Consider the following 26,204-nt stretch of genomic DNA (forward strand, 5'->3'; position numbering starts at 1 on the left):
CAAGGTAGGTATATACGATTTATTATAACGAAACTCGACGAACAGTCCGCAAACTTTCAGGAGAATCGATCATTGGTTTGGGTACATTTAAACGGTCGCATCGTTCGATTAAATTCGAAAATTAATTTAGCCAAGGAAATCGAGGCTGTAGGAGGAATAAAAATTCGAGGAAGTGGATTCAACTGATCACGTAATTACAGCTGTTTACACATGCGTATGTGGATACCATACGTGTGTATACGTGTGATTACAGTGTTTGCAAGTCGAGTTTATATGGTGCAGTCCTATCAAGATTTGTCCGTCGATAAAATTTCATTCAACAATGTCGAGGGACAAGCATCTGAAAGAAAATTGTTCGATTCGAAGGGCTTGAGAGGGAGTGAAAATCGGCAATATCCTTCCTGCCGTCGATGAAAAATCAAGTCTGTACAAACTTCGGCGGCACAGCTGATTGCAAGCGTACTTTAGTGTTTGGGGTGAGTGTGCGTTGTTCGCTGTGCAGAAAGATGAAGAGGTTGATGTTAGTTGACGCCGCCTCCGCAAGGTGTCAGCATTGCTTGCGGCTCGGTAGCGGCCACCATTGTTAAATCCTGGTTTGGTTGATGTCTCGACGATTTTTTGGCCAAAAATCGTAAATTGCATGCCTCGCACGGGCCGCGTAAGCTAGGTAGGTAATCGGTAATATCGTCCACGATCCGTTTATCGATAAACCAAGTTTTGGTGATAGTGATGTGCGCCGAATGCCGAGGGTTAAACGATAAATCTTGTGAAATAAAATGTGGCATCGATTTACGCAAAGAAAGGCACCATGTCGGGGTGTTGGTGTTGGAGTGATGCATGCGTGCCGGCAGCAGCAGCAACATCAGCAGCAGCAGCAGCAGCGTTTAACTTTTCTCACCGTATTCAAAACGTCGGAAAAAAAATCTCTAGAGGAAACCGATTTGATATTTCGTCATTGTTCGTAAACTTTGCTTCGCCTTGCCTCGCCTCGATATTACAACGTCAGAATATACACTTTGCACGTACTTACAATCAGCGAATCAACTCCACACCTGGTAGTACCTACCTTACACCACTACATCGCGTTTATACACATTCGAAATAGTTTGTCAGGTGTAAGCAAGCAACTAGTTATAATACTTATATCGACGCGGCCCTCGTAACAATCATTTCATTTATTTATTATAATGCAATATTACAGTTGCATACGCTCTACTCCGTCCACTGGATTTATAAACCGTTAGAATTCCACTGTAAAGAGACGTAACAGTTGTTCGCCAATTGCGTCTATTATTTTTCTATCGCGAAGAGATTTTTTTTCTTGCTCTCTCTCTCTCTCTCCCTTCCCCCCTCTCTTCTCTCTCTCTCTCTCTCTCTCTCCGTCTCTTTCTCTCTCTCTCTCTCTCTCTCTCTCTCTCTCTCTCTCTCTCTCTCTCTCTCTCTCTTTCCCACAGATGCTCAATCATTTGCCTTTATCCCATTCCTACTTACGCGTTTTTCCTTGTTACGCTGCAATACGGAAGTGTTATTTTGATTTTTAACTCTTCAATCTCCATCACGCACGTATGTACGCGAAACTACGGCAAAAATTTCACGATTTGTTTACTCTTTCGGTTAAATGACAGATCCGCGATTCCAAAGTTAATTCGTTTCTATGAACGTATTAAAGTCAGTGATTAAGTTGTATTTTTAACAATTCAAATTGAATTAGAAAATAAGGTATAAACTTTCGCCTCGCACTCGGCTGAAATCGATTCTGAAAGTTTAAATAAAATATTCGTAATAAAACGTGCCAGACTATCTACTGAATATCTAATGAATTTATTTATCATACAGGAGTGGCGAAGTGATGTTTTTTTGAAAATTTCCCCTTACTGCTACGCCATGCTGCTGTACTCAGAAAATTTATCATTAGCCTCGTGGTCACAGCTAAAATGAATTTCACATTCTGTATTATTATCATCGTCAATGTCAGTGAACGTCGCTCAAATGGTAATACATGCACACATTTAAACGTGTGGCGGATTACCTCACCTAACTTTTTTTTCATTCTTATTTTATTCTATTTTATTGCCCTCAAGCGTACGAAACTTATTACCGGCTGTAAATGGTTTCACAGACATTGATGACTCTTTTTATCGCTTTGAATCTCTCCTGAACGAATCTGTTTTCTAAATATATATTATTCACGGAGGTAACTCATAAGTGAGAAGACAAAGAAAAAAAATAAATAAATAAAAAATAACCTTTCGTTGTTTAGGAAATCGAGAAGAGCCACAGATGAAGTGAACCACTCTACATGTGACGTGAAACTTGAAACAATTTTCCTGGCTATAGAGATTCTTCGAAAAACTCAAGAACAGCTGGTCGAAATCTTGGAACATTAATAAGTTTCAGAAGTGAACGTAATCGAACAGCACAGACACTTGCCATGATTTAAATATTAGGAATAATAAGCATGTTGCTCCCAGTAATGGTAAGGATCAGCACAAAACTTCATTGTTATTTGAAACTGACAATTGCATGTAGTATAAATTTAATTGAGCGTTAAGCAGTGATAAAAACACTGTCGACAATTTCATAAGTTTATCACACTCAGAATGATTAATTAATCCTAGAATTGGTTCTTGCTCACTAAATATGAAGAATTCAATGATTTTCTTTCTACATAATCGTATGACGTATATTGTATCAAACATTGTTTTAACAGATCATTTGTTATCCATTTTTTGCTCAACTTTTTCTAGTATTTTCATTTCTACCGAAGTGACCAGCTTGCTCGATTTTCTTCATTTTTGGCATATTTTTGGATGCAATGAACAATGATCAATTTCTTTTTATTCGTTACAGGGTTGCAAATTCTGGGAATTGGATCACAATGGGAAAGCTCGACCAATTGTGGGTCACAGGGCTACCAACATCGTTGGTTGGTAGCGCCTATTAGCGTGCAAAGTTTTTTTTTTTTTTTTTTTTCAAATAAGTTGCGCTCAAAGACGATGACGATATAATTAAAGTTCATCAAATAACGTTTAATTTATTGATGCCAATAATTGTTTTAGTTTAAAAGTGATACGACTCCATTCCTTGTTCACAGACAGACTTTAAAAACCAATTAAGTTGTGTTAAACAGGAAGTGAAGCGGGGCGCTGATTTCACCTTGCATCACAATTGAGTGTAATACTTTTTCGAATCTTTTAGTCCGAAGTAATTTTTACATGAAGTGCCGTTATTGATCTGACTAAAATCGATACACGCTCGATATTTAATAACTCTTAAATATAACGAGTAAATAACTGGTTTCTGTCGCTTTGTTTTATCAATTGTGTAATAAAGCAGAAAAGATTTGTAAATAATTATTTTAATCTTTAAAAGGAAACCGATTAAAGTTTGAGATAATTCATGACCGCGATAAACATTAATTCGATTAATTAATCAATCGAAAAATAACATTTATGAAACTGTGGTACGAAAGTTTTCATAACTTTTTCTTTTAACTATTAAAACAAATTTACAGATGTCAAAATTCCCTTGATAAATCCTGTAGAAGAAAGAAGTTGTGTTTATGATAAATGAAAGTACACTGCGAAACCATAAACACCAAAACAGTACCAAATTTCTTATATTTTATGTTCATGTATAATAAAAATCTTTTCGCTATAAACAGTGCCGGGTTTTGTTTCTGTGTACACTGTTATTGAAAGAGGTTGACTGTACTGAAAATCAGTAAAAACAGAATATTTACGGTGTATATTGTTCATCGGATAGAATTTGACGTGATTCAAAAGGACATTCCAACGTTGAAAGCGAGCATAGTGGTAAAATAATTATTTCTTGAAGAAATTTAATTAGCGAAAGCATAAGTTATTGCACCGTAATTGTAGATAACTATTTAACAGTTCTAAATTTTAAACCGAAACATTTGAATCACTCAAGAGCATCTTCAGTTCGTGGTATAAAAACGTGTAAAAACATAAATGATCAATTTGTAAACGAGGAAGTGAAGATAATTATTGAAACACACGACTTGGCAAAACTAAAATTTGATCCTCCAACTAAATCAACGATTTCAACATGTCTGGACAGTATCCAGGACATAGTCGACCCCCCGTGGGCACACCACCACCTCAAACTGTCTGGAATCATCTAACCATGGCACAGGGACAAGGTAAGACTTCAAACGCTATTAGTCAGACATTGTGAGGCTAATACAAGAGCATTTAACAATGGAATTCTATAATTTCAGGGCTGAATATGCATCCGACGGCATTGCCTGGCGCGGCTTTGAATGCTCCTGGATTTTACACACATCCATCAATGACACGAGCGTCGCATTTGGCATCTCAATTGACTCCGCAACTAGCCCACACACAAGCGCCGCCAACTTGGCATACACCAACAGTACCTTCTAAACCTGTAACGCCCTCGAGCGCATCTGGAAGTCCTTTGTTTAGCTTACAAATGTTGGTCGACAATCGTCAGAACCAAAACCAGTACAGGAATTCACCTGGCAGTCAGAGTACACTGGATCTGTCGGCAACGTCAGATATTGCTGAAAATTATTCAAGGATACCTCAAGATATACCGATCAGTTTGACGGCCAGAAGTGTTGATAAGAGCAGTAGAAACGGTAACATCATATCACCACCGATACCTTTGAACGGAGAAACCTCATCTGACAGCGGTATCAGCTCTTCAGTTCCGACACCAAATTCTATCAGTGAACCTGTTTCCTTGTCTACAAAGGAAATAACAACGCCTAAAATTACAGTGAAAAACTTTGAAAGCAATTTGAAGGGTGTTGCCAATCTTCATGACAAAGTTAAAGACCTGAATATGGATAACTTTGCTCAAAAAATGATGAACTTGCCACCTAGTGTAACCATCGAAAGGGTATCGACAGAGAAGAAGGATCATGAAGTATTAAAGTCCAAAGATTCGTTGAGCGTAATTGCGCAAGGACCTCGAAGTATATTACCTGTTATTGTTAATTTAACATCAAAAACGGCAGAACATAGGGACGTGACGGACAGTCCAAGGAGAGAAACGAATGAGATGGACAGAAAGGTGGAAGAATGTAGCGTACGGTCACCAAAACATCCTCTTAAACGTGGTAAAAAGGGGGTTGATTCGTTGCTGGAAAAATTGGAGGGAGGTAACAAGAAATTAGGCTGTATGGAGAACATTGGCTCGGTTATTGTAACTCCGATTGAAGAGAAGGACGCGTGTAGCATAAAGAGCATGTCGCCTGAACGTCAAAAATCCAAATCGCCAAGTAGAGAGGATGAAGTAATATCACCGTCGTTTAGTAACGACGATTCTAATGACAACGGTAAACAACGTAGGAAAAGAAAATTAGAAAAACCTGTCAGGTTAAGCAAAGATTCAAAAACTGAAGTCGAAGATATGGAACTTGAACCGACCGAACCGTCCGTGCCAAGAATGTGCGAACCAATACCGGAAAAAGCAAACTCTCTACCAATTCCAAAGCAAGAGGAAAGGATAGAAGAAAATCAGCCTATCAGAAGGCGGAGAAGCAGTGAAGGACCAGCGTCTAATGTACCTCCGAATAATCAAAGAGCAAGAAGAAAATCCAGTGACGATGCGACGGAATTTTCCAAGGTTACAAGCCCGAAGGGTATTGCCAATGCGAACCCGTTCAACGAGGTCGAATCTGAGTTGGAAAAAATGTTTGCTGGTATTGTGGAAACTGATGCAGAATCGAAAGAGGATTTGCCGAAAGTCGAGTCCATGAATACGGAGAAAGAAAACGTGGTAAACGTTGACATTACGGAAAACGAAATTGAGGCTCAAGACACTAAAGCAATGGATGTTACATCAACGGTAGAAACTAAACCGTCGCCGAAAAAGACAAAAAAAGGTAAAGGCAGAGGTGGTAAGAGAAAAATATCAAGATCCGCAGATGCAATATTTGGCAGCGATATTGGCGATTTACCGCAAAAAGAAACTAAGAAGAAACGGGCGTCTAAAAATGCTAAAAAACAAGATATATCGAAGAAAACCAAGAAGACGACAAAAGTCGATGGACTTAGAGAAATGGCCTATGACTCCGGCTCCAATGCAAGTTCCATCAGGTCCCGCGGACCTGTGGTTCATGTCGAGGGACCAAGGGACAGTCCTTTGAGTGTTCAAGTGGTTAACGCCCCACGGGAAGAGGAGGAGGAGAAGAGTAAAGAAAAACGGAAAAGTGTGGGAAATGGTAATACTGGACGTAGCAAGAGGCTGAGCCATCAAAATGATCTTGATTACCGTGGTAAGAATGATGGTTTTACGTGATTGTAGCAAAAACAAAAAGTGGGTTTGAATCCTAAATGTGGTATTGTGTATGTATTATTTTACTCAACAGGAAAAGTGAGCAGAGCTGGTCTATTCAGTTCAACCCTATCTTCTCGGTACGACGCTCATACCACAGATTCAACGTGGGTTTGCGTCTTCTGTAAGCAAGGACCACATTCTGTTGTTCCTGGCGATCCGGCAAGGCCACACCCAAATTTATCAGGTCCTCACATCGCTGCTGGAACCTACATGGTTTGTATTACTAAACTAAAAAATGAAGACAAGTGTAATAAATGACAATTGAATAAATATATCCGATATTGATTACAGGTTCCTGCCGGCGTTTTGAGCGATTTGTTTGGCCCCTATTTGATAGGAAAAGAACGGCTCGAGGACGGGGTGATGTCCGCTGACGAACAGGAAATAACTACGGAACAAAAAAAGGGTGGAAAAAATAAGAGGAGTTTAAGACATGCAGGATTGGCTGATCAATTTGCAGCTAAAATGGGTAAAAAAAAAAGAAATTCCATCGAGGGAGGAATTAATACGATGTTGACGGGAATGACGCAGCTTCCTGGAGAGGAACAACGGTGGGAAGTATGGCTTCACGAACAATGTGCAGTCTGGGCTGCGGGTGTTTATATGGCAGGTGGGTCAGGTTTCTGAATATCGATATATTATTCATAAACAATAACGTACCACTTTGGTAGTAATTAAGTTTGAAATAAAGGACAACTCTTCTTTAGCATTTATATGTAAAGAACCTGTTTTGGAAGTTTTTAATTTTTAATCATGTTCAGGCGGACGAGTTACGGGACTTCAAGAAGCTGTCTGGGATGCTGCGAAATCGGTTTGCGATTCGTGCGGTTTTACTGGGGCCAACATCGGCTGTGTGAAGCGAGGTTGCCGTAGCGTAACTCACTACCCCTGTGCTCTCACCAAGGGCTGGCTTCTCGACACGAATCAGTACATACCCAAATGCAACCTACATCGAGTTACGTGAAACTTTGGTGGGTCGGTAAACAGGGAAAAAATTGTGTAACATCGTTAAAACATAAGGACTATAAAACGTTTTAACCACGTTTATAAAGTAGAAATTGTGTATGCGAAAAAACGGATGCCGGAAAGATGTTAGAAAAGGAATGGTACGTGGACAACGAGTTGTCACGTTTATATTAGTAACGTCTATTTACCTCTAATAGAAATTTTTCCTGTCTCTCGAGTAATTATGTATATTTTACTGAAACTCTGTGCGAAACGGTTGACTTTAATATTTGAACTTTATCATCGTTTGCTTGATACAGCGTGATAAGTAATAAGTTATTCCGCAAATCTGGATTGTGTTACAAAGCATGAAGGCAGACCCGAAGGCTGTAAAGCCCAAGTGATGTAAAATAATTTTTTTTTTTTTATTTTCTGCCTAAATCAGCGATTTTGCGTAATCATAATCTGAAATTTAAGTATACATTTGTTTTTGGTATATATCTGCGATTCATTGCTATCTCCTTGTGTATTATTTTCGTAACAACTTACAGCACTTCAATTTAAATGGTATAAGTTTCAAACTGGAATGTGTTTCAATGGGTCTTGAGTTAATATTTCACATAACCCAATTCTATTACAGGAAAAAAAATTCAAATCACAGACGGCCGAGGTGTGAGGATTTATTTAGCGATGCCTCTTGTAGTCGCAGATGGTTTCTAATGTGATAAGTATTCCAAATTATTTCGAAGTAGGTATCTGCTATATGAGGAAAGCATTATTTGAAAATTTGATTGGAATAAAGCAGTTGTTCGAAAATCTCGTTTTATCCATCTGAACTCGACTGAAACGTTCCGTAATATTGTTTTTCTACCCATATTGTCTATCATTTCGTGAAGGACAGAAAGACGTTGACATGTTTTCTAGTGACCAGTCCCAAAAGTTTGTGTAAAAATGTTAATCTGCTGATAGAAAACACTGGTTAGTTAAATATAGAGGGTTGAATAAATCATGTAATGGCAGCTGTTACTGTGTATTCTCATTTATAACTTTACTAGACTTTTTTACACATCTATAATTCTAAATGTACAACAGCAACAAAGTGATTTTGTTTGTAATATTATTGGAATGTGGACAACAAATCAGCTATTAATAATAGATAGAAGAATTTTTATTATAAGAATAATTCGGTCACTGGAAAACGGGTAAATTTAAAATGCCCGCCCTCACAGAGGTATTGTTTATTTTTATTTATTTTTATTTTATTTTATTTTTTTGCGCATTTCACTTTTCATTTGAAAACACTAATGTTACTTCTCGTTGATCTAGATAACTATACCTAATGCTATAATCATGTTTTAAAGATGTCCAATCCAGAAACAGGTGAGACACAGGACAATGTAAAGTATATTGACTGTAACCTGAAGACATTTACCTAAATGAAAGCAATTATATACTTATAATTAGTGCTGCAAGTCTGCCGTATTCAGTTTTTTTTTTTTTTCCATAAAACATAAAGTTTTACTGTAAGTATCAAGAAGAAATAATATATTGTGAAGTAACGAAGTTCAATCATCGATTGCGTTTAAATAATTGTTATACATTCATTTTCATATTTCGAATTTTACGAAATGGAATATGCATGATCTTATGTAAGTACACAGCACTGTTGTACAGCATAAATGAATATTTTTTTCTTTGTTTTTTTTCTACAAAGCAAGGGAGTCGAATTGAACAAATTCATTTACTGAACCGCTAGGGTGTTTATACCTTTGCTTGTCAATTTCAATTACAGTAGTATACAAATCAATTTCAAAGTTTTATATGTATGGATATTTTTTTCTTAAACATAGTACGTCATCAATGAATTCCTATTGTACAAGGAATTGGCAGGGGTTTAGTTTTGTAGTTAAAACTGTAATCGCAGTTTTTATAGACATTGACAACCATTGTCCAGTGATTGGTAGTAATATATTTAAAACAAGCTTAGGAATCAGAATAATCATTTAATTATTAGTTATATTATACGTCGTACAAAACAAGGAAAACAGATTTTTGCTACGATAAAGGTAAAGAGCTAAGTTCTGGCATATTGGAAAGGAAATTGTAAAAAATGAATAATAATAATAATAATAATAACAATAATAAATATATAGGTATTGTAAATATATACTTTTATTTCATGTAGGCCGAAGTATATCTAGCATAGTTTGTTTTTTCTCCCCCCGTTGAGGTAATTAAAATAATAATCATTTTTAAGTAATAGATTTATAATTAAAAACAAATAAAAGAAAAAAGAAAATTGAGAAAATTATCAGAGATAATGATTCTTTGTACATAATAACGTTGTGTAAAAAGGATAATGAAAAAACAGCATTTTATTTAGAAGCATAATATTCATTTGTAAGTAGATTACATGGGTTATTTTTAAAACAGTGACTAAATAGACTACACCATCATTTAGTTACTTATCTTAACAGAAAAAAACAATTTATTGCAAAGCCATAATGAAACCAAGGTTTCGAATATACAGTATATGCGTGTACAAATTATGTTCCAGCGTTTGTGAAATAATTCTCATTACGAATGATTCGCGAGTGTACATTATGCGTGACACAAGGTGTAAAATTATTTGACTATCCCTTAACAACGTCGCACTTTTTTCATGCTCTTCTATTTAACATGCGTAAAATAATTTTCGTTTATCAGATTAATTATATGTAACTTATAGATATTACGAACGCCAGCCACTAATTAGTCACGGTTTTGAATTTCCAATGTTACTAGGTGACAGGCCTTTTAAATTTATAGAAAAATTAAAAAAAAGACGATATCTATACGAAACAAACAAGAAAACAGTTAAAATTATGGTTTAGGTCTGTTAGTAAGGAATAATAACAAAACGCTTATACATATACTATATTCTATGATCATGTACGAAAGGGAAGCAAAATTTTATCCTAGGAAAAATTATAATACGTACCTACTTGTGATATAACAGATATCTGGAAATAATGATGATGATGATGATGATGTGTTTAAATGTGTTTTTTCACCTTATTTTTTTCTTGAAGATACAATTTCTTTTTTTATTTTTTCTTCCATCTTATTCAAATAATTAATTACGTAAAGTATCAGACTATCTAGTGAAAATTACGTGTGGTCCGAGCAAATGAGAATAAAATTGAGTTTGATGTGTGTAAAAATAAAATAGAAAAAAAACAACAAAAAAAAAAAAATGAATTAAAATATAATAAAAAAATTAGAACTTGGTACATAAAATGCTAAGTGACATGTAGCGTAAGGCTTGGAAATGATAGTTAAGCAAGGAAGTAATTATCAGGAAAGAAATTTCTTTAATTACAGAATAAACAGAAAAGAATTGACACAACAAAACAATAATAAAAGCAAAAGCCTAATACCCCTAATTTCTATAAAAGTTTACTATTATACATCTGTAAAACGTGTAGCGGATTCTTATAATTCCAAAAAAGAAACAAAAAGATGAAATTTGAAACAAAACAGTAACAATCGAATGTATATGTCTTGTGGAAAATTGATCAAAAATGAAAGAGGAAAAAACTAATACAAACGAGAACTGTTAATTATACAGTAGATATTTTTACTTTTTTCATATCAAGCAACTTGCCTCCCCTGTTCCCCTCAAATTAGGTGTATGTAATTTTTGTGACCTGGTTTAATGATAATATCGAAAAGAAAATAATAACGGATTGTCTGTTTTAATCTCTATTGAATTACGTGACATTATAAATTCTGACAGATTATTATATTGGTCGATTCAGACGTACGATTAAGTCTTCATCTTTGTGTAATATAAATATATATGATAAATAGTAATAACAATAATGATAATAATAAAACACGGTAAGAATCACATTTTATTGCGTATAAATAGTGTCTTAAAAGTTCTATTCATCGATTTTGCCGAAATGCATGTATCTTTGTCGCTGACAACATGAACAGAATAAATAACGATTTTGCAAAAAATCTAAGAACCTTTTTGACACGTTTACACGCTTATCGTAAATCTGTAACTAATCACCCTTGTGTACTACTTTATTGCAATTTGATATTTTAATCTTCGAATTTACTCCAACGATAATTGATTGCCAATTTTTCCCAATATCCCCAAGTAATTTGAAAAATTTTCCGTTGAATCATTCCAACATTTATTATATTGATTTTCGATCAGTGATCACGTCGGGGAGCTGTTTTGAACTTTTGGTCATTCAAATTCCGCGCCGTCCGAACGGCCCACTTCCAGTTTCGCTCGCTAAGCTTCGGTGAACGTCCGTCGTGGCGCTGGGATCGACGAATCGCGGCTATCGCTCTCCTTCTCTGTCCCGCGTTTCGTAGTTTTCGGGTTTTTCAGTATGTCACCGACCGCCGTGGGGAGTGGGTGTTGTTGATGGATCGATGCCGGGTGCCGCGTGATCGGTTTGTAACAAATAGTGGTGAATTAACGTTCCCGAAAGGATAATGTGGACAAAAAATGGGTAACTTAGCGACAGTGGTGAGACTTGGTGCTGCATTTTTACCATATCTAATGGATTACGCTCGAGGCGAGGAAGAGTCCAGAGGTAAGAGACTGGCGACGTTTACATACGTATCACATTTCTTTTCTATCCGGTTCATCAGCTTTCTTTCTCTAAACCTACCGACGATCAGTCGAGTTCATTTTTCCCCCTTCATGCGTGTATTTTTGTTTATCATTTCGACGATACCGCCGTATCGATAATGATCATCTACAACACGTGACGAAATTTATCCCCTTACATTGTTCATTTGTTTTCATTTTCTCGAACTTCTACTTAAACAGTTTCAAGGCACTTTCTTATTATTTAAAATCCCTGTTTAACCAGGCGATATTATATTCGTCGAGATATTCTCGCACTTAAACGTTGACAGCGTATCGCAGGTGTAAAAAAAAATTGCCCGCGTTTTACGATGCAATAATTGCAGGTGTGTACGTAACGAAGAATTTACGGTCAATTACTTGTAAGAGAAAAGAGAAATTTCTTCCAAGCGAGTGAGTTGTAAAACTTAAATGCGTCAAGAGACACGAATTAACGCGTTAAATCGTTATACAAGTGATCGATTATCGATCATCTGTATTACATGCCATATATGCGTATCTTCATAACAATTATAAAGTACAATAATACGTATGACCTGATAATGGGGTTATGGTTTGATAGTGGAAGAATTTTCAATATGATTTGTTTGAATTTAATTAAAGGAACAATGCCTGAAAGTAGCGATTTTTTTTTCTTCTAACGAAAAAAAGTCCTTTATCACCTTTGTTTATTAAATTGTACACACGATGTAGTTGTAGAAAACGATTCAGATGAATTATTTCATCACAGCTTCTCGATCAATTACCGAAAACAGTTTTTTTTTTGTACATAAAATCCTATCGTAAGTTCTAAACTCGATCTGCAAGTTCGGCAGTTTCACTTTTTAATCCAGTTCTTATTAATTTCTCTTTTTATTTCCCTCCAACTCTTTTCAAGACGGTCAAATTAATCCGTCAATGAATAATTCACCGCGCAGAGTCGAGGTAGAAAAAAGATATCAGAACCGTTTGTCGAGTGCCAGGCTTGGAACGATGATCGACCAGATTAATAATTGCGGTATTAAAGGTTGTAACACGTTATCGGGGTGAAGAATGAACGGAAAAAAAAAAAACGTAGGAAAAGTTGCAATCAATCCCCTCATCGTCAAGTATTTAGCTTTGTATGGGGGGGGGGGGGGGGGGGGCGCACCTGGAAAAGAAATCTTAAAATCGGATAACAAAGGATGCGAACAATCGTCATATTGATACAGTAAGCAAGGAACAAGACGTAGTATAAATTACAAGGCATACTAACGCGGAAAATCCCACAAAGGCAGGCTTTAAGGGGCAGCGGTAAAGTAGGAGAAGATGGGTCAACTCTCTTCGAAGAAGAAACGGTACACAAAATGATTATACCGACTTACCGTGGTCGCCTGGCGGTCGCGACGAGTGAACGTCGGTTGAGAAAACTCAACCTGAACGATGATGAAAAAAAGTCGTCGGTTTCGAGGAGGAGGTTACTTGGCCAAGAGTCAATCGATGTATCATGTATTATTAATTTTTACCAATTTCATTGGGATATTAGTCACCAATGTTTATTACGAGTATATTATATTAAAACTGTTTGTTTTTTATTCTTTTTGAAAGGAGAATGATCGTTGATGAAATTAGTATAACGTTACTGTAACGATGCGTGTTTATGAAAAAAATTGCTAATTCCCATCTTTAGGAATGTCCGAGATTTAGTAAACTATTGTAGTTGTTTTTTTTTTTTTTTTTCTTTCTTTCTTTCTTTTCATATAATCAGAAAATATACTTCAAGTTTGAAAAGTCAGTTTCTTGTTGATTTTTTAGCCTCAGGTTTCGTTATGTTAACGTTGCTGCCTTCAGTCAGAATGTAAAGAAATTGTTGACAAAAGATTCAAAAATCTTTGTACAGAATTTTGAAACATACGATGACTCGTTTAGTTCGGAAGATTAAGTTTCTTGAAATGGATTTTATCAACTTATTTTTTAATCAGCGGCGGCGTTTCGATATTGCCATTTCTCGATCGGTATCAATACGACGATGCAGAACGGAAAGAATAAATTTAAAACAAAAGAGCAAATTTATTTTAGTCAACTTGTAGGAAATGTTCTTCTGTATAAAATTATCCATTATATGTATAATAAAGTGGGACCGAAATCGAACGAATGAACTAAATATTTAACGTTTTTGAAAAGAAGCATCGATGTATGTAAGTTTTCGTTTTTAACCCTGTTTATTTTTACTATTGAATTTGGCCAGTCGACCTTCTTGTAATAAAATTCCTCGCGTCTTACAATTAGATGATTTTTCCTTCTACTCTCTTTACTCTTATTAACATATTTCTTACTTTATTTATCACAAATATCTAGAATCGCATCATCGTCCCGAAACGAAACGCTGACGATACACTGAACGAATTTCTCTCTCTCTTTCTTTCTTTTCTACGTATTGAAAGTTTCGGAAGGTGCGTTTTTTTTTTTTTCTAGAATCTTAAGATATGCGGCAGATTGATCGAGAACGAAAATATCCGTATTACGTGTTTATACATATAACGCGTTTTATTAGGTACATATGTACATGTGTATAAAACGTTATGTACATGTCATATATTATACATATACCTACTAAAATATACAGACGAGGGATGTCAATGTGCCAAAAATTTCTTTCTTTTTCTTTCAAATTTAATCCTCGTCATAGAGTCATTGGAATGGTATTTTTATTGCTGCCGTTATAATCGTGTGCAGATCGTCGTCCGAATCTACTTATAAAAAAATAAAATCCCTCTGGTTTCGGAATTGCGAATAAAAACGTTCCTTCAACCATGCAAATTATTTTATATCCCCTGATAGAATATAATTTAAATTCATGATTTATCAGATGCATAGATGTTCTAATAATTTATAACGCTATGAAAAAAATTATCACTCGATAAAATCTCCGCGAAACGTTTGCACAAATTTTGTCGAATTTTAATTTTAAAAATATGTTTTAACATATTTATTACCGTAATCAATACACGCCGATTGTTGATAATGATAATTGCTAACTTTGCAGAGCTTTCATTAATAATTACAATCCGTCTTCTGTAATACTGAAACGTTACAATATGTGTACATATATGTATATATATATATATATATGATAACAATCGTCGGAACAACGTCGTTATAAAATAAATTAACGCTGATCGTGAAACGCATCTTCGTGGTTATTATACTTATATTGTCGGCTGCTCTATGCGTGCACAAAATTGCCAACATATGATGATCGTGCGGAGAAGCCGTTCACCTATGAATATATATATGTATATATGTGTATGCAATACACGTGTATACTATACAAAGCATGTATATCTATACACATATAAATTGTAGGTATTCAGTTTATTACAGAGCGGATACAACCGTTTATCCGGCTATCAATGTTACGTCACGTTGCCGTCAAAGTCATAAGGATTTAAGGTCCAAAGAAACTATATTTGCCGTCCAGAATCAATTTTATTGTGTATATAACATGCATACATATATATATATATATATATATATTAGACAGGGCCAAAAAAAACGGAGAATTTTTTTTTTAATGGTACTGTAAAAACATCGTTCATGACGACAAACAAAAATTATCCTGAAAGTTTGAGCCCTTGATATTAATATTAAGGGGTGTATCGTTACAGCTATTGATTTTTTAACAGTTACCGCATTTTTTTACCCAAAATCCGTCAATTATCAATCCGAAAAATTTTATCAATCCATATTTTTGATGGAAATTAAATTTCCTACAAAAAAGCTCTCCTACTAAATTGACGTAGATCGAGCCGTTTCCTTGTAATCGTGCCTTAAACATTGATTTGTTTTTCTCAAATTTTTGTTTGAATTTTTGATTTTCGTAATTACCAGAAAAATCAATATTTTCATAGATCGAACCATTATTTTTGTGGGAAATTTGATGCTCTACAAAAAAGGTCTCTTAACATTTTTCACGAAATTCACTCCTTTAAAAGTTATTCGACATTGAAATTGTATTCAAAAGTAATTTCAATATACATATATATATATATATACACACATGTATAACACTTGCGTGATTTTCCGTTGCTTTCATTTTTATTACACTCATTCGTATATTTTTATTGAAAAAATAAACAGTCGCAATATTTAACGTTTGATTTTTTCATAAATTCCCTTCACTTGCCACAGTGAGAAAGAAAAAAAAAAAAAAAAAATAATAATAATAATAATCACTATTTTGCATACAATACGTGTTGCTTGCTTTGTATGCTGCAACTAATATGACTTCATTCATCTACAACGGATGTACCGTATATGTGTACATAAATTTGTATCGTATACACACGTGCTAATTAGATGTATAATATAACATATCGTGTTATATCCCCCCCTCCCCCCCTTCCCCCCTTTTTTTTAAAACCACCTTGCGATCTATTCGTACCGCACTATCACGTTTCTTGTTTCGTATGTTATTTCGATGAACTTATGCGTCTTCTTCTTCCTGCAGTCTCTCTCTCTCTCTCTCTCTCTCTATATATATATATATATATATATATATATATATATATATATATATATTTAAGAGTGTTTTTATCGTTGAGTCAATGTCAAGTTTTATTGGACATAAAGCCGAGGGCTTTCCTCCCTTCATGCCTGACTCGGTATATTCATTAGACTTACAATTATTAATTAATTACTTAACGGTCAACTTCAATCAGATTGAAGTTAGAGTAACGTTAATTTAATGAAATATTGAAAGTAACACCATTGGTATGAAAATTTCGAACGACTTTGAAGGGATTTAATTTCCAAAGTCTGAATTTTGTGGTTTCGGAGTAATGATTTTTTTTCTGGTTCTGTTTTGTTATTGGTGTCTGTTGCAGGAAGCAGGACGAGAGAATCGAATTGTATAATTACCCATCAGGGACTCATGTACTTGATGTGTGTGTGTGTGTGTGTGTGTGTGTGTGTGTGTGTGTGTGTGTGTGTGTGTGTGTGTGTGTGTGTGTGTGTGTGTGTGTGTGTGTGTGTGTGTGTGTGTGTGTGTGTGTGTGTGTGTGTGTGTGTGTGTGTGTGTGTGTGTGTGTACAATCTGCAAGTAGAAAAAAATCTGACTGTGATTTAAAAAAAACGACGAATAAAGAAACAAAGTTATTGACGAGGTTGAAGTTATTGTATAAGCAATGAGAACGACGATATCTTGAGAATGGCTGAATCGGTATGATTCAAAATTGATACCGTGAAATTTTTTGGGTCGCTAATCACTAATTTGAGGTCAGATTTACGAAATTAAAATTTGGCGTATTCGATAAGCTGTTAAAAAAAAAAACAAAACAAACAAACAAACATTTGGATTTTGATGAAAATTGCTGTTCGTCGATTTGTTGAGTGGCTGAAGACGAATCTGAAGTCCGATTGCGAAATTCAAAATGATGATCCAATATCGTGGAAATAAAATCTAAAAATATTCCGATTTTTGGTAGAAATTGGTAGAGGGAGGTTTCTTGGGTCACCGATAACGAATCCAAGGTCCGACTTAACAAAATTTTTAATCATGAATCCATTACAGTGGTTGAAAATAAAAAAAAAATCGTCAGACTTTCACGTAACATGATATCCGAGGGCTTGAAAATCGTTGATCACGAATCTGAATTTACAGTTGGAAATTCCAGTTGGATGTTTTTTTTTGTAACTATAAACTTGGAACCTGCAATGTGAGAGGAGGAAGTTCGAGGGCTGTCTCGTGGCCAGTCTAATCCGCTCGTTTTTTACAATATACACATTTTTCATTCTCCAATTGTTGCCAATGTGCAACAACGTGCCAGTTAAAAAATTGCATGATACACTTAATTTTTCATCATCGTGAATTTATTGCAAGTATGTATTATAGGATCTCTACCGCGTTGCTCTCGTTGCAGAATCCACGCGCAGAGCATGCACGATGCGTGATAATGTTCAATTTACTCTGCTTCAACACCTCGACAGCTTATGTATTTATTATTTATACGTGTGTTGAGGCAGGCGACAGGAAGAAGACGAAGAAAAAGAGCAAGGTGTCTGACTGGCGTTGTCTTTTATTACGCTTTTTTATTCTTCATATTCTTCTTCTCTTTTTTTTTTTTTTTTGTATCTTTATTTCTCTTATGCACGTACTGTATTTATACATTTGCAACCTGAAAAGCGCAATATTTCATTTCAACTCCGTTTCAATTTTTTTTATTTGTTCCTTGTTCCGTCTTTAATTTTTAAGACTTACAATAAATACATACGCGTGTAATGTGTTATGTGTATATATATATATATATATATATATATATATATATATATATATATATATATATATTTGTTTCTCACTTAACTAAGTTTGCCGAGGAATGTTTTTATAATATGTCGTAAATAATATGAAAATAATCGTGACTGCTGGTAACTTTGCACCGTTGATCGTACAAATTGTCTCTTTTTTTTTTTTTTTTTACTTGCCTGCTTGCTTGAGAATAGAAAGAAAAACTATTATTTTATTACAAATATCGTGACATTCCCTTACACAGTTACACGTACATACTTTCAAATTTATGTAATTCGAGTTGAAACTTTTTTTTTTTTTTTTTTGTAAATTATTTCGTTAGTGTTACGACATTTTTGCTCACTTCCTAAAACTCAGACTCGTTCCAACTAATCCATTGCATCCGCGCATGTAAGACAGAAATATCATCGTACGTATTATAGGAAGATTTCGAAACGGTGGAATTTTGAATTTCAATCTTTGCGCGGCGTTAACAAGTATCGTCATTATCATTATTATAAAATGAGAAGAAAATAAGTAAAATGCAGCCGTTCGAGTATGAAACTACATACGTATGCGCGTGAAGCTAGAATGTGTCAGCGAATTATCGTGTTTCTGATAATTGCGTTTGTGTGATATGGTCCGTTCCACCGTACATACGGTGAGTCGAAAAATTTTGAAAAAAATGGCGATAGCGTTTTTCGTCATGTACCCTCAAAAAAAAAATAAAAAAATAAACAAACAAATAAATAAAAATAAAAAAAAAAAAATTACAAAGACAATCCGAGACATCGACGCGGAATATTGATCGAGATGTCATGGAATGCCCCGTATACGTGTACAGGAACAAAATATATTGCGAAGAACCGTACAAAAGTCTGTCTGTGTTCGTTACATTAGTAAGGCATGTATTTATAATACACAGAAGTCTCTCGGGATATATTCTAGCGGCCGAACGGGTCTCGCGTTGTTTCCTTTATTTTTTCTTTTTTTTTTTCTTTTCTTTTTTTTTTTTCTTCCTTTTTTTTCGGAACATTAACGATAATTGAAGTTAAGGACTAGGTCGATGACCTCCGACGCTTACGAACTGCTTTGCTATATAATGCACAGGTACGACTATATTTATACCCGTAGAACGTTTATTATAATCCAAGGGATACGCGTTGTTTTTTTTTATTCGTGAAATTTTCGAAGACGCGATCCGCAGATTTTATATTAACATCGATTTGCTGCGGTATTATAAGCAATAATTACGAAACAGTTTTAAAGATTGAAAATTATCCAGATCTGTTCGCTCGATGCGGCCGACGACGATCATGCGTAATTTTTACCGTTCGTGAGAAAAATTTTGTTTCATGATTGGTGGAGGGGGGGGTTTAATGTGTATGTTACGGTCCTTAATTGAAATCTTTATTTTGTACTTGTAACGGAAAAATACGTAGTTCTGTGGGTAAAAAAAAAATTTTTAACGAATGTTTTTAACTGTAAAGAAGTAGAAAATTTAGAATGAGTCGCTGTAATCTTTTTTTTTTTTTTTTTTTTCTTATCGATTACGACGGTGAGTGGTATGCTGTATTTTTTCTTGTAATACTTTTATTGCGACAATTTGATGTTGATTGTTTATTATTATAATGTATGACACTAATTAGCCATTTGTTGTAATTATTTTTCTCGTTTGTAATTCGAAAAATATTTATTCAACCGTTGTGTTACGGTACGAACGATAGAAATTTTACCGGTAACTGTAAATAAGAATAGAAAAAAAAAAAAAAAATGCTCAATGTGTTTATAATGTATAATAAACCGGAAATTCATCTGACTCGTTTGATGACTCAAAGTTTTATCATCGCTTGTGTGCTGTGACGATTAATATAGCCAACCACTTTTTCTCGCGGTTTCTCTTATAAACATTTTTTAACCCTTTGACTCACATATTATTCTGTAGAGTCAACTTTTATAACAACATACTATTCCGTGGTTTTGAGGCTGCTGATTGGATTCTCCGTAATGAATTTTCCAAATCTGATTTCAGATTCGTAATCAGCGATCCCGAAAACTCGTGGACAAAATTTTTTCATCGGATTAGAACGAAATTGAAATTTTCGTCCACCGTATCGGATCCGCCATTTTGAATTTTTTGAATCCGACTGCAGATTCGTAAATTTACGTTACACCGCAACAATTACTCTCGAGTGATGAAAACGTTAGTATACAATCAGAAATAGCAAAATCCCGGAAAGAAATATATATGAGAAGTACTCTAAATATGCAAAAAAAAAAAAATACCTTTCAAAAATAGGTGGTAAGAATACTTACCTGCGGTATGACTCAAAGGGTTAACAAGAGGTAGAGATGGAGTAAAACAGAGAGAGAGAGAGAGAGAGAGAGAGAAATGAAAAATAGAAACAGAGAAGAAAAGAATGCTCTCATTGAACGTGTTTGTGTTGTAAACTGGACCCCTGGCATGGCATGACAATTACGTACACGACGTAGGCCTGATTTTCTTGTCATATCAATCCGAGCCGCAGAGAACAACTGTTTATGTATTATAATATCAAACATGACTGACTGAAATCTGCCAACGCTAGAGAGTTATTTTGTTGCACGTAATTCGATTCGCGTCGCGTTACGTTATGCGTAACACGTATGACGTATGTACCTGTACGTAACGTACAAGTGTACGTATAATATCTATGCATAATGTATACACGGATATCTTACAACCGATACGATATTTGTATTGTCATCGGGGAATGAGTGTAAGTGGGAATGTTTTTGTTTGTTTATTTTATTTTTTTCTATCTTTTCTATTACTTATCTCTTTTCTTTTTGTCACGGTGTTATAGCTATTGCTGAAACGAGCCGAGTGCGGCATTGATATTTAATCTAGCGGTATAATTGTTTCAAAGGATCATTACGGCTTCGTTTTTTTTTTTTTTTTTTTGTTTCAAATTCGAAAAATAAAAATTTGGCATTCTCATCCAATATCGAAACCACGATGTAAAAATGGGTTTTCAAGTCCCTGATTTTACAAAAGAGTTTCATCGATTTTAAAAATATTCGTCTTCGTGTGAAGGATATTTTCTTACTTCACGACGTCGTCACAGTTTTACAATTTGGTGGAAAAATTTGAAACTAATTAGAGGTCTGTAATTTTTTTTTTTTTTTTTTTACCGAATCAAACAAAATAATCCATTGATCATCGGAATCTCAAAGGGGTCAGGTTGATGACCCGTTGATTTGACGTGGAATACACCATATATGTATATATAAATCATGATCGTTAGCCGTTTAACAAGAAACAATAGATTGAATTTACTTCACAATTCGGTCCGAAAGAGTTGGTTATACTGTAACAGTTACGGTTTATTATGTGTTGTAATGATTTTCGCAAATTTGTGAAAAAAATTCTCTCATCGTGATATTGTTATATCCTGTAATTTTTTAACAGGTTTTTACCGTCTCATAAAGTGCGGGAAATATCGTCAGGATTTCGTGTGAAATTTTCTTTTTACCACAATTTTCTTACGACTTGAGACTTTCTGGTATAATATAAGTATTAAAAACTGGGGGGGGAGGGAGGTTTGAACCTAAAACCTAGAGCCGCGATAAACCTTGAGAGTTAATGAAATGACATGACTACCCGTAAAGAAAGAAAAAGAAAAAGGAAAAAGAAACGAAAGAGAAAGTATAAAACGAGTCGCAACTCTTGGTGAGGAATTTCGTTTTTTCTTTTCTTTCGTGGGGTTGAAGGAGATGAAAAACAAAAAAAAAAACAAAAAAAAACTGGAGGGTAGATTCTTTTCGACCTTTATATACATATAGGTATGTATAGTATATGTATATGGGATTATATGAAAATTGTTACTTTCTCTTTGTCTCTCTGCTTATTTTTTTTTTTCACTTTTTTTTTCTTTCTGCTTTGCTGTCTCCCTCCTTTCTCGTTACGTCGTTCAAGTCACCGGTTCGACTCTCCGGGGACTCATTCGGACGGAAATGAAACGACGGAAGTCGGAGAGATAGCACGTAAAGTGTCTCCTGCCGCGCATTTTTCTTTTCTTATTTATTATACGCACATCGTATGTTATAATAATTATATATCATTTGCGCGTGCACGTATCAATATTTAGTTTACGTTAATAAATATTTACTCGTCGTTGTCGTCGCAGAGGAATAGAAAAGAATATTAATTAAATCTAATACAAATTTTATCTGATGTCATAAATTTTAAGCGATTTTATCGGTTTATAATTCAAATTACGATATTTTATATCAATTGTGCAGGTTTATATTATTTCTGCTATCTTAACTATGCGTTTAGAATTATTATTATTATTATTATTATTATTTATTTTTTTTTTTGTTTGTGTTTCTCTCACTGATTACTGTTGATTTAGTTTCAGCCTATGAAATTATGCAATTTTTTTCTTATTCTCGCCAATATTCTTATATTTGATAAGGAATAATTATTTTTCGATTTAACAATAAGTAAAAATTTTATTTTTAGGCGTTTACTGGAATACCTGAGCTTAAAAATTCGAATTACTGCTCGTAGCCGTACAATGACAAATTTTTGTTTCGTACCCTTCGGATCTGGGTGACATGTAATAGTGGAAATTGTTGTAAATTATAAATATTACTTGAGAATCTCTTGTTTCAAAATGTATTTATTTATTTTCTCAACTCTCTCTCTCTCTCTCTCTCTCTCTCTCTCTCTCTCTCTCTCTCTCTCTCTCTCTCTCTCTCTCTCTCTCTCTCTCTCTCTCTCTCTTTCACAATCGAACCGTCAATAAATTAACACTTTTCAAGATCAAGTTTCAAGTATCTTCGCGAAGCAAATTGTCAAGGTTTTACAATGCTTTTTTTGTCAGATCAGTCAGACGAACGAATCGAAGTAAGTACCTCCAAATTTTCTCCCGAACATTGAGCGTGAATTATATTCGTGTTAGACAAGTTTAATTTTTTTTTTTAAAAACGTTATTCCGAAAAAGCGGTTGATATGTATAACCGTATTTTTTCCTCTATCGATTGAATCGCGTTTTCTTTGATTTCTCTGTACGCTAAATCGTTGAAACAAATTACCGCTGTAATACAATATTATACATACTTAACGATGATTCGTCATTTCTTTATAACCGCTCTTCAGATAACATCGACCGGCGGTTTTCACCGATGCACGTTCGTGACGTAAATACACAGACTGAGAAAAATTTCATTTGTTACAGTAACTAAAGTAAGCATCGCTGAAATTTCTTTCGAAAAATTATTTCATCAGACGTTCATCGTTTAAATAGATTTTCGTAAAATCAAACGGCACCGGGAAATTCAATTCAAGTTGCGAAAATAATCTTTCTTGTCTATTATCTTCACTCGTACATCCAATTACACTTTTCTCAGCACCGTGACGATCCGTAAGACGATTCGACCGAAACAAGTCAATTTCACGGTTGCGCAAGTTATTTCTAAATTAAACACCTTTTTCTTTTAGTTTCATTATTATTTTTATTCCCACTTCTTTCTTAAATTTACAAGTTGTGTTATCTTCTTCGATGATAAATATATATGCCACGTACACGTACAACTTTCGCATGTAATTTACTAATTCGGTCTTTTTTTTTTTTTTTTTATTATTTATTGTTATTATCATATATAATCTACGTTTATATATACAATATATACATGTTACATGCGGTGTGTGCGTGTGTGTAATACGCATGTTTTTACGAGAATGCGTTTTCTTTCAACTAAATTCGAACAAGTGTCTAATCTCTAATGCATATAATATACGTACAATATAACGCTGCATATAAATATGTACGTATGTATAGGCAGTGTCTACGATAAGTTACGCAATGATTCGTTGTCTTTACACGTTGTCGTAACGTATTAATCTTATAATGGACCCTGTAACGTCCCTCCGCTGTACACGAACGATAGAAGAGAGGAGGAGGGTGGTTGAGATATAAGTTGTAGCATACACGGAACTAGTTACAAGGTACGTCAGTATGCGTGTACCGTATTTTACGCAAGTGGTCCAACTACAGATAATGTATGTTACATACGCATATGTACCGCGTGTAACTAACAATAAGTACTTGACTGCTCGCCTTTCCTTTCTGTAATGTACGTTTACACACACACACACACACACACGCACAGACGCACATATTGTGTATGGGTTATTCCACGCCAACCAGACGAACGTCTGACCCTCACCATTATTGATTTTATCCCAAAAAAATTTACGCAATTGTCCCAACTCCGAAACAGCGGCATTAATTTTTTTTAAAGATTTTGCTACTCAACTGGTCAATTATTTGTCAATATTTGAAGTGATTTTGAAAAGGACGTTTTTTAAGATTCTCAAAAAAAAAAAAAAAAAATTCTCAAAAGCTGTATTTTTTAATCCGAACATTTTAAGACTGGGCCCATTTCTTTTCGGCACTTTCAATACGCTTGGTCTGTTCAAACGTTGTTTGAACGGTCTGAAAATTCTCAAAACTTTTATTTTTCACTCGAAACGTTTCTAGACCGGTCCCAAATTGCGAAGCGATTTTTGTCTGTGGTTTTTTTTTTGGCCGCGTTCAACTTTTATTTCCATCAATTTAATTGTGAAAGCTGTCTAAAAATGTTACAAGCGAAAAGCAGAAGTTTCGAGGTATTTTTTTTTTTTGTAAATTTTCAGACCGTTTAAACGATGCTTTGGTTGATTAAAAAAATAGAAAGTGTTGCGAAAAGAAATGAAAAAGAAAAAAAAAAAAAGCAATCCATCGTGGGCCTGGTTTTGAAATTTTCGGAAAAAAACTGCAAAAATTTGATTGATCGGATTTTTTTTTTTTCTTCTTCTTTTTTAAATGAAAAGAAATACGGCAAGTTGCCTATTTCTCATATCGCCAAACGCCAATGAACAACCAGGCTGAAGTTTGCGACGTTATTTGTAATGATGCATTTTTAGAAAAACACGTTATTTCTTCGCAAAATTTACGGAGGATTGCCTGAAATTTAGGAAACCGTTAATACAAGCCGTGAAAAAACTCTGATTTTTTAAATTCAACTTTTTGCGTCATTCCAAAGGTGAAAAATAATAATTCTTCTTTTCAAACGTTGCCTCGTAACAAACACTTTTATTTTTACATCGGAACTGTTTGGTTTTAGAATTCCTTACCTCGATTAATTATTTTCTCATTCGTTCAAACTTTTTCACATAATATTTCTATCGATTTATTCTATTTTTTCCCTAATAACGTATCTTTTGTCTCTTCCATAATATATATATATATATTAGGCTGATTCAAAAAAAACGGCTAATTTTTTTTTTTCAAAATCCTCACATAAAAACTTCCGAGAAGGTGTGAAAAGAAGCCTGTAAAAAGCAGAGCCCTTAATATTATTATTAAGAGGTCGCGCATCGGGAATTTCTATTTCCCGTTTAAATAACACAGGAATAAATTTTTTTAAATTTTGCAATTTCGTATTTGTGCAACGGCTCATTGAATTAGCGGACCAAAGCATTTTTTTGTAGGAAATTTGAGGCTCTACAAAAAAAGTCCTTACAAAGTTTTCGATAGTCACACTCCTTCAAAAGTTATTCGAGGTCAAAGTTGAACTTACAAAAAAATTCAATGTTTTTTTTTTTTTCTCGATGATACTATGAATCTTTTCTCATTATTTTGTTATAAAGATATATTTAATAAATATATCTTACTCTAATTGGGTTTTTTCAATCATTAATTTTCCCATCGAGTCAATATAAAGTTACCTTACAAAAATGCGATGTTAAATAATAAACATGTTATATGGAGAATCCATAACTGATGCACTTGACTATTTGGAAATGTAATTGTTCCGAAATCTATCCTCTTTATAACAAAATAATGAGAAAAGGTTCATAGTATCATCGAAAAAAAAAAAACATTGAATTTTTTTGTAAGTTCAACTTTGACCTCGAATAACTTTTGAAGGAGTGTGACTATCGAAAACTTTGTAAGGACTTTTTTTGTAGAGCGTCAAATTTCCTACAAAAATATG

At 34.4% G+C, this 26,204-nt stretch overlaps 2 protein-coding genes across 5 annotated transcripts in view; both read left to right on the forward strand.

Annotated features, from left to right (window-relative positions):
• Window positions 1-556: 556 nt before the first annotated feature.
• On the forward strand, window positions 557-10,883 carry LOC107218157 (transcription factor 20). Of its 4 annotated transcripts, none has more exons than XM_015655932.2 (7): window positions 557-667; window positions 2,261-2,476; window positions 2,851-4,165; window positions 4,244-6,271; window positions 6,365-6,546; window positions 6,625-6,943; window positions 7,095-10,883. In XM_015655932.2, exons 3-7 carry the CDS (start codon window positions 4,072-4,074, stop codon window positions 7,295-7,297), a joined length of 2,826 nt encoding a protein of 941 aa, XP_015511418.1. In that variant the 5' UTR covers window positions 557-667; window positions 2,261-2,476; window positions 2,851-4,071; the 3' UTR covers window positions 7,298-10,883. The 4 variants fall into 4 exon arrangements, with proteins under 4 accessions (XP_015511418.1, XP_046587530.1, XP_046587529.1 ...); XM_046731574.1 differs by lacking the exon at window positions 557-667 and adding an exon at window positions 691-1,055; XM_046731573.1 differs by lacking the exon at window positions 557-667 and adding an exon at window positions 1,004-1,115.
• Window positions 10,884-11,677: 794 nt separating this feature from the next.
• Window positions 11,678-26,204, forward strand: part of LOC107221949 — a 29,048-nt gene continuing 14,521 nt past the window's right edge. The window contains exon 1 of the mRNA XM_046732394.1: window positions 11,678-11,876. Within this exon, the coding sequence (XP_046588350.1) occupies window positions 11,789-11,876 (88 nt within the window). The 5' untranslated portion in view covers window positions 11,678-11,788. The remainder of the gene's footprint in view (window positions 11,877-26,204) is intronic.

Source organism: Neodiprion lecontei, chromosome 2 (assembly GCF_021901455.1).
Source record: "Neodiprion lecontei isolate iyNeoLeco1 chromosome 2, iyNeoLeco1.1, whole genome shotgun sequence".
Lineage (NCBI taxonomy): Eukaryota > Metazoa > Arthropoda > Insecta > Hymenoptera > Diprionidae > Neodiprion > Neodiprion lecontei.

What these genes read in the sequence shown, in the direction of transcription:
- LOC107218157 (XM_015655932.2), top strand. Translation starts at nt 4,072, where the DNA reads ATGTCTGGACAGTATCCAGGACATAGTCGACCCCCCGTGGGCACACCA. An exon ending in AACCATGGCACAGGGACAAG is followed by an intron (nt 4,166 to 4,243) that starts GTAAGACTTCAA and finishes CTATAATTTCAG; the next exon opens with GGCTGAATATGCATCCGACG. An exon ending in AAATGATCTTGATTACCGTG is followed by an intron (nt 6,272 to 6,364) that starts GTAAGAATGATG and finishes TTTACTCAACAG; the next exon opens with GAAAAGTGAGCAGAGCTGGT.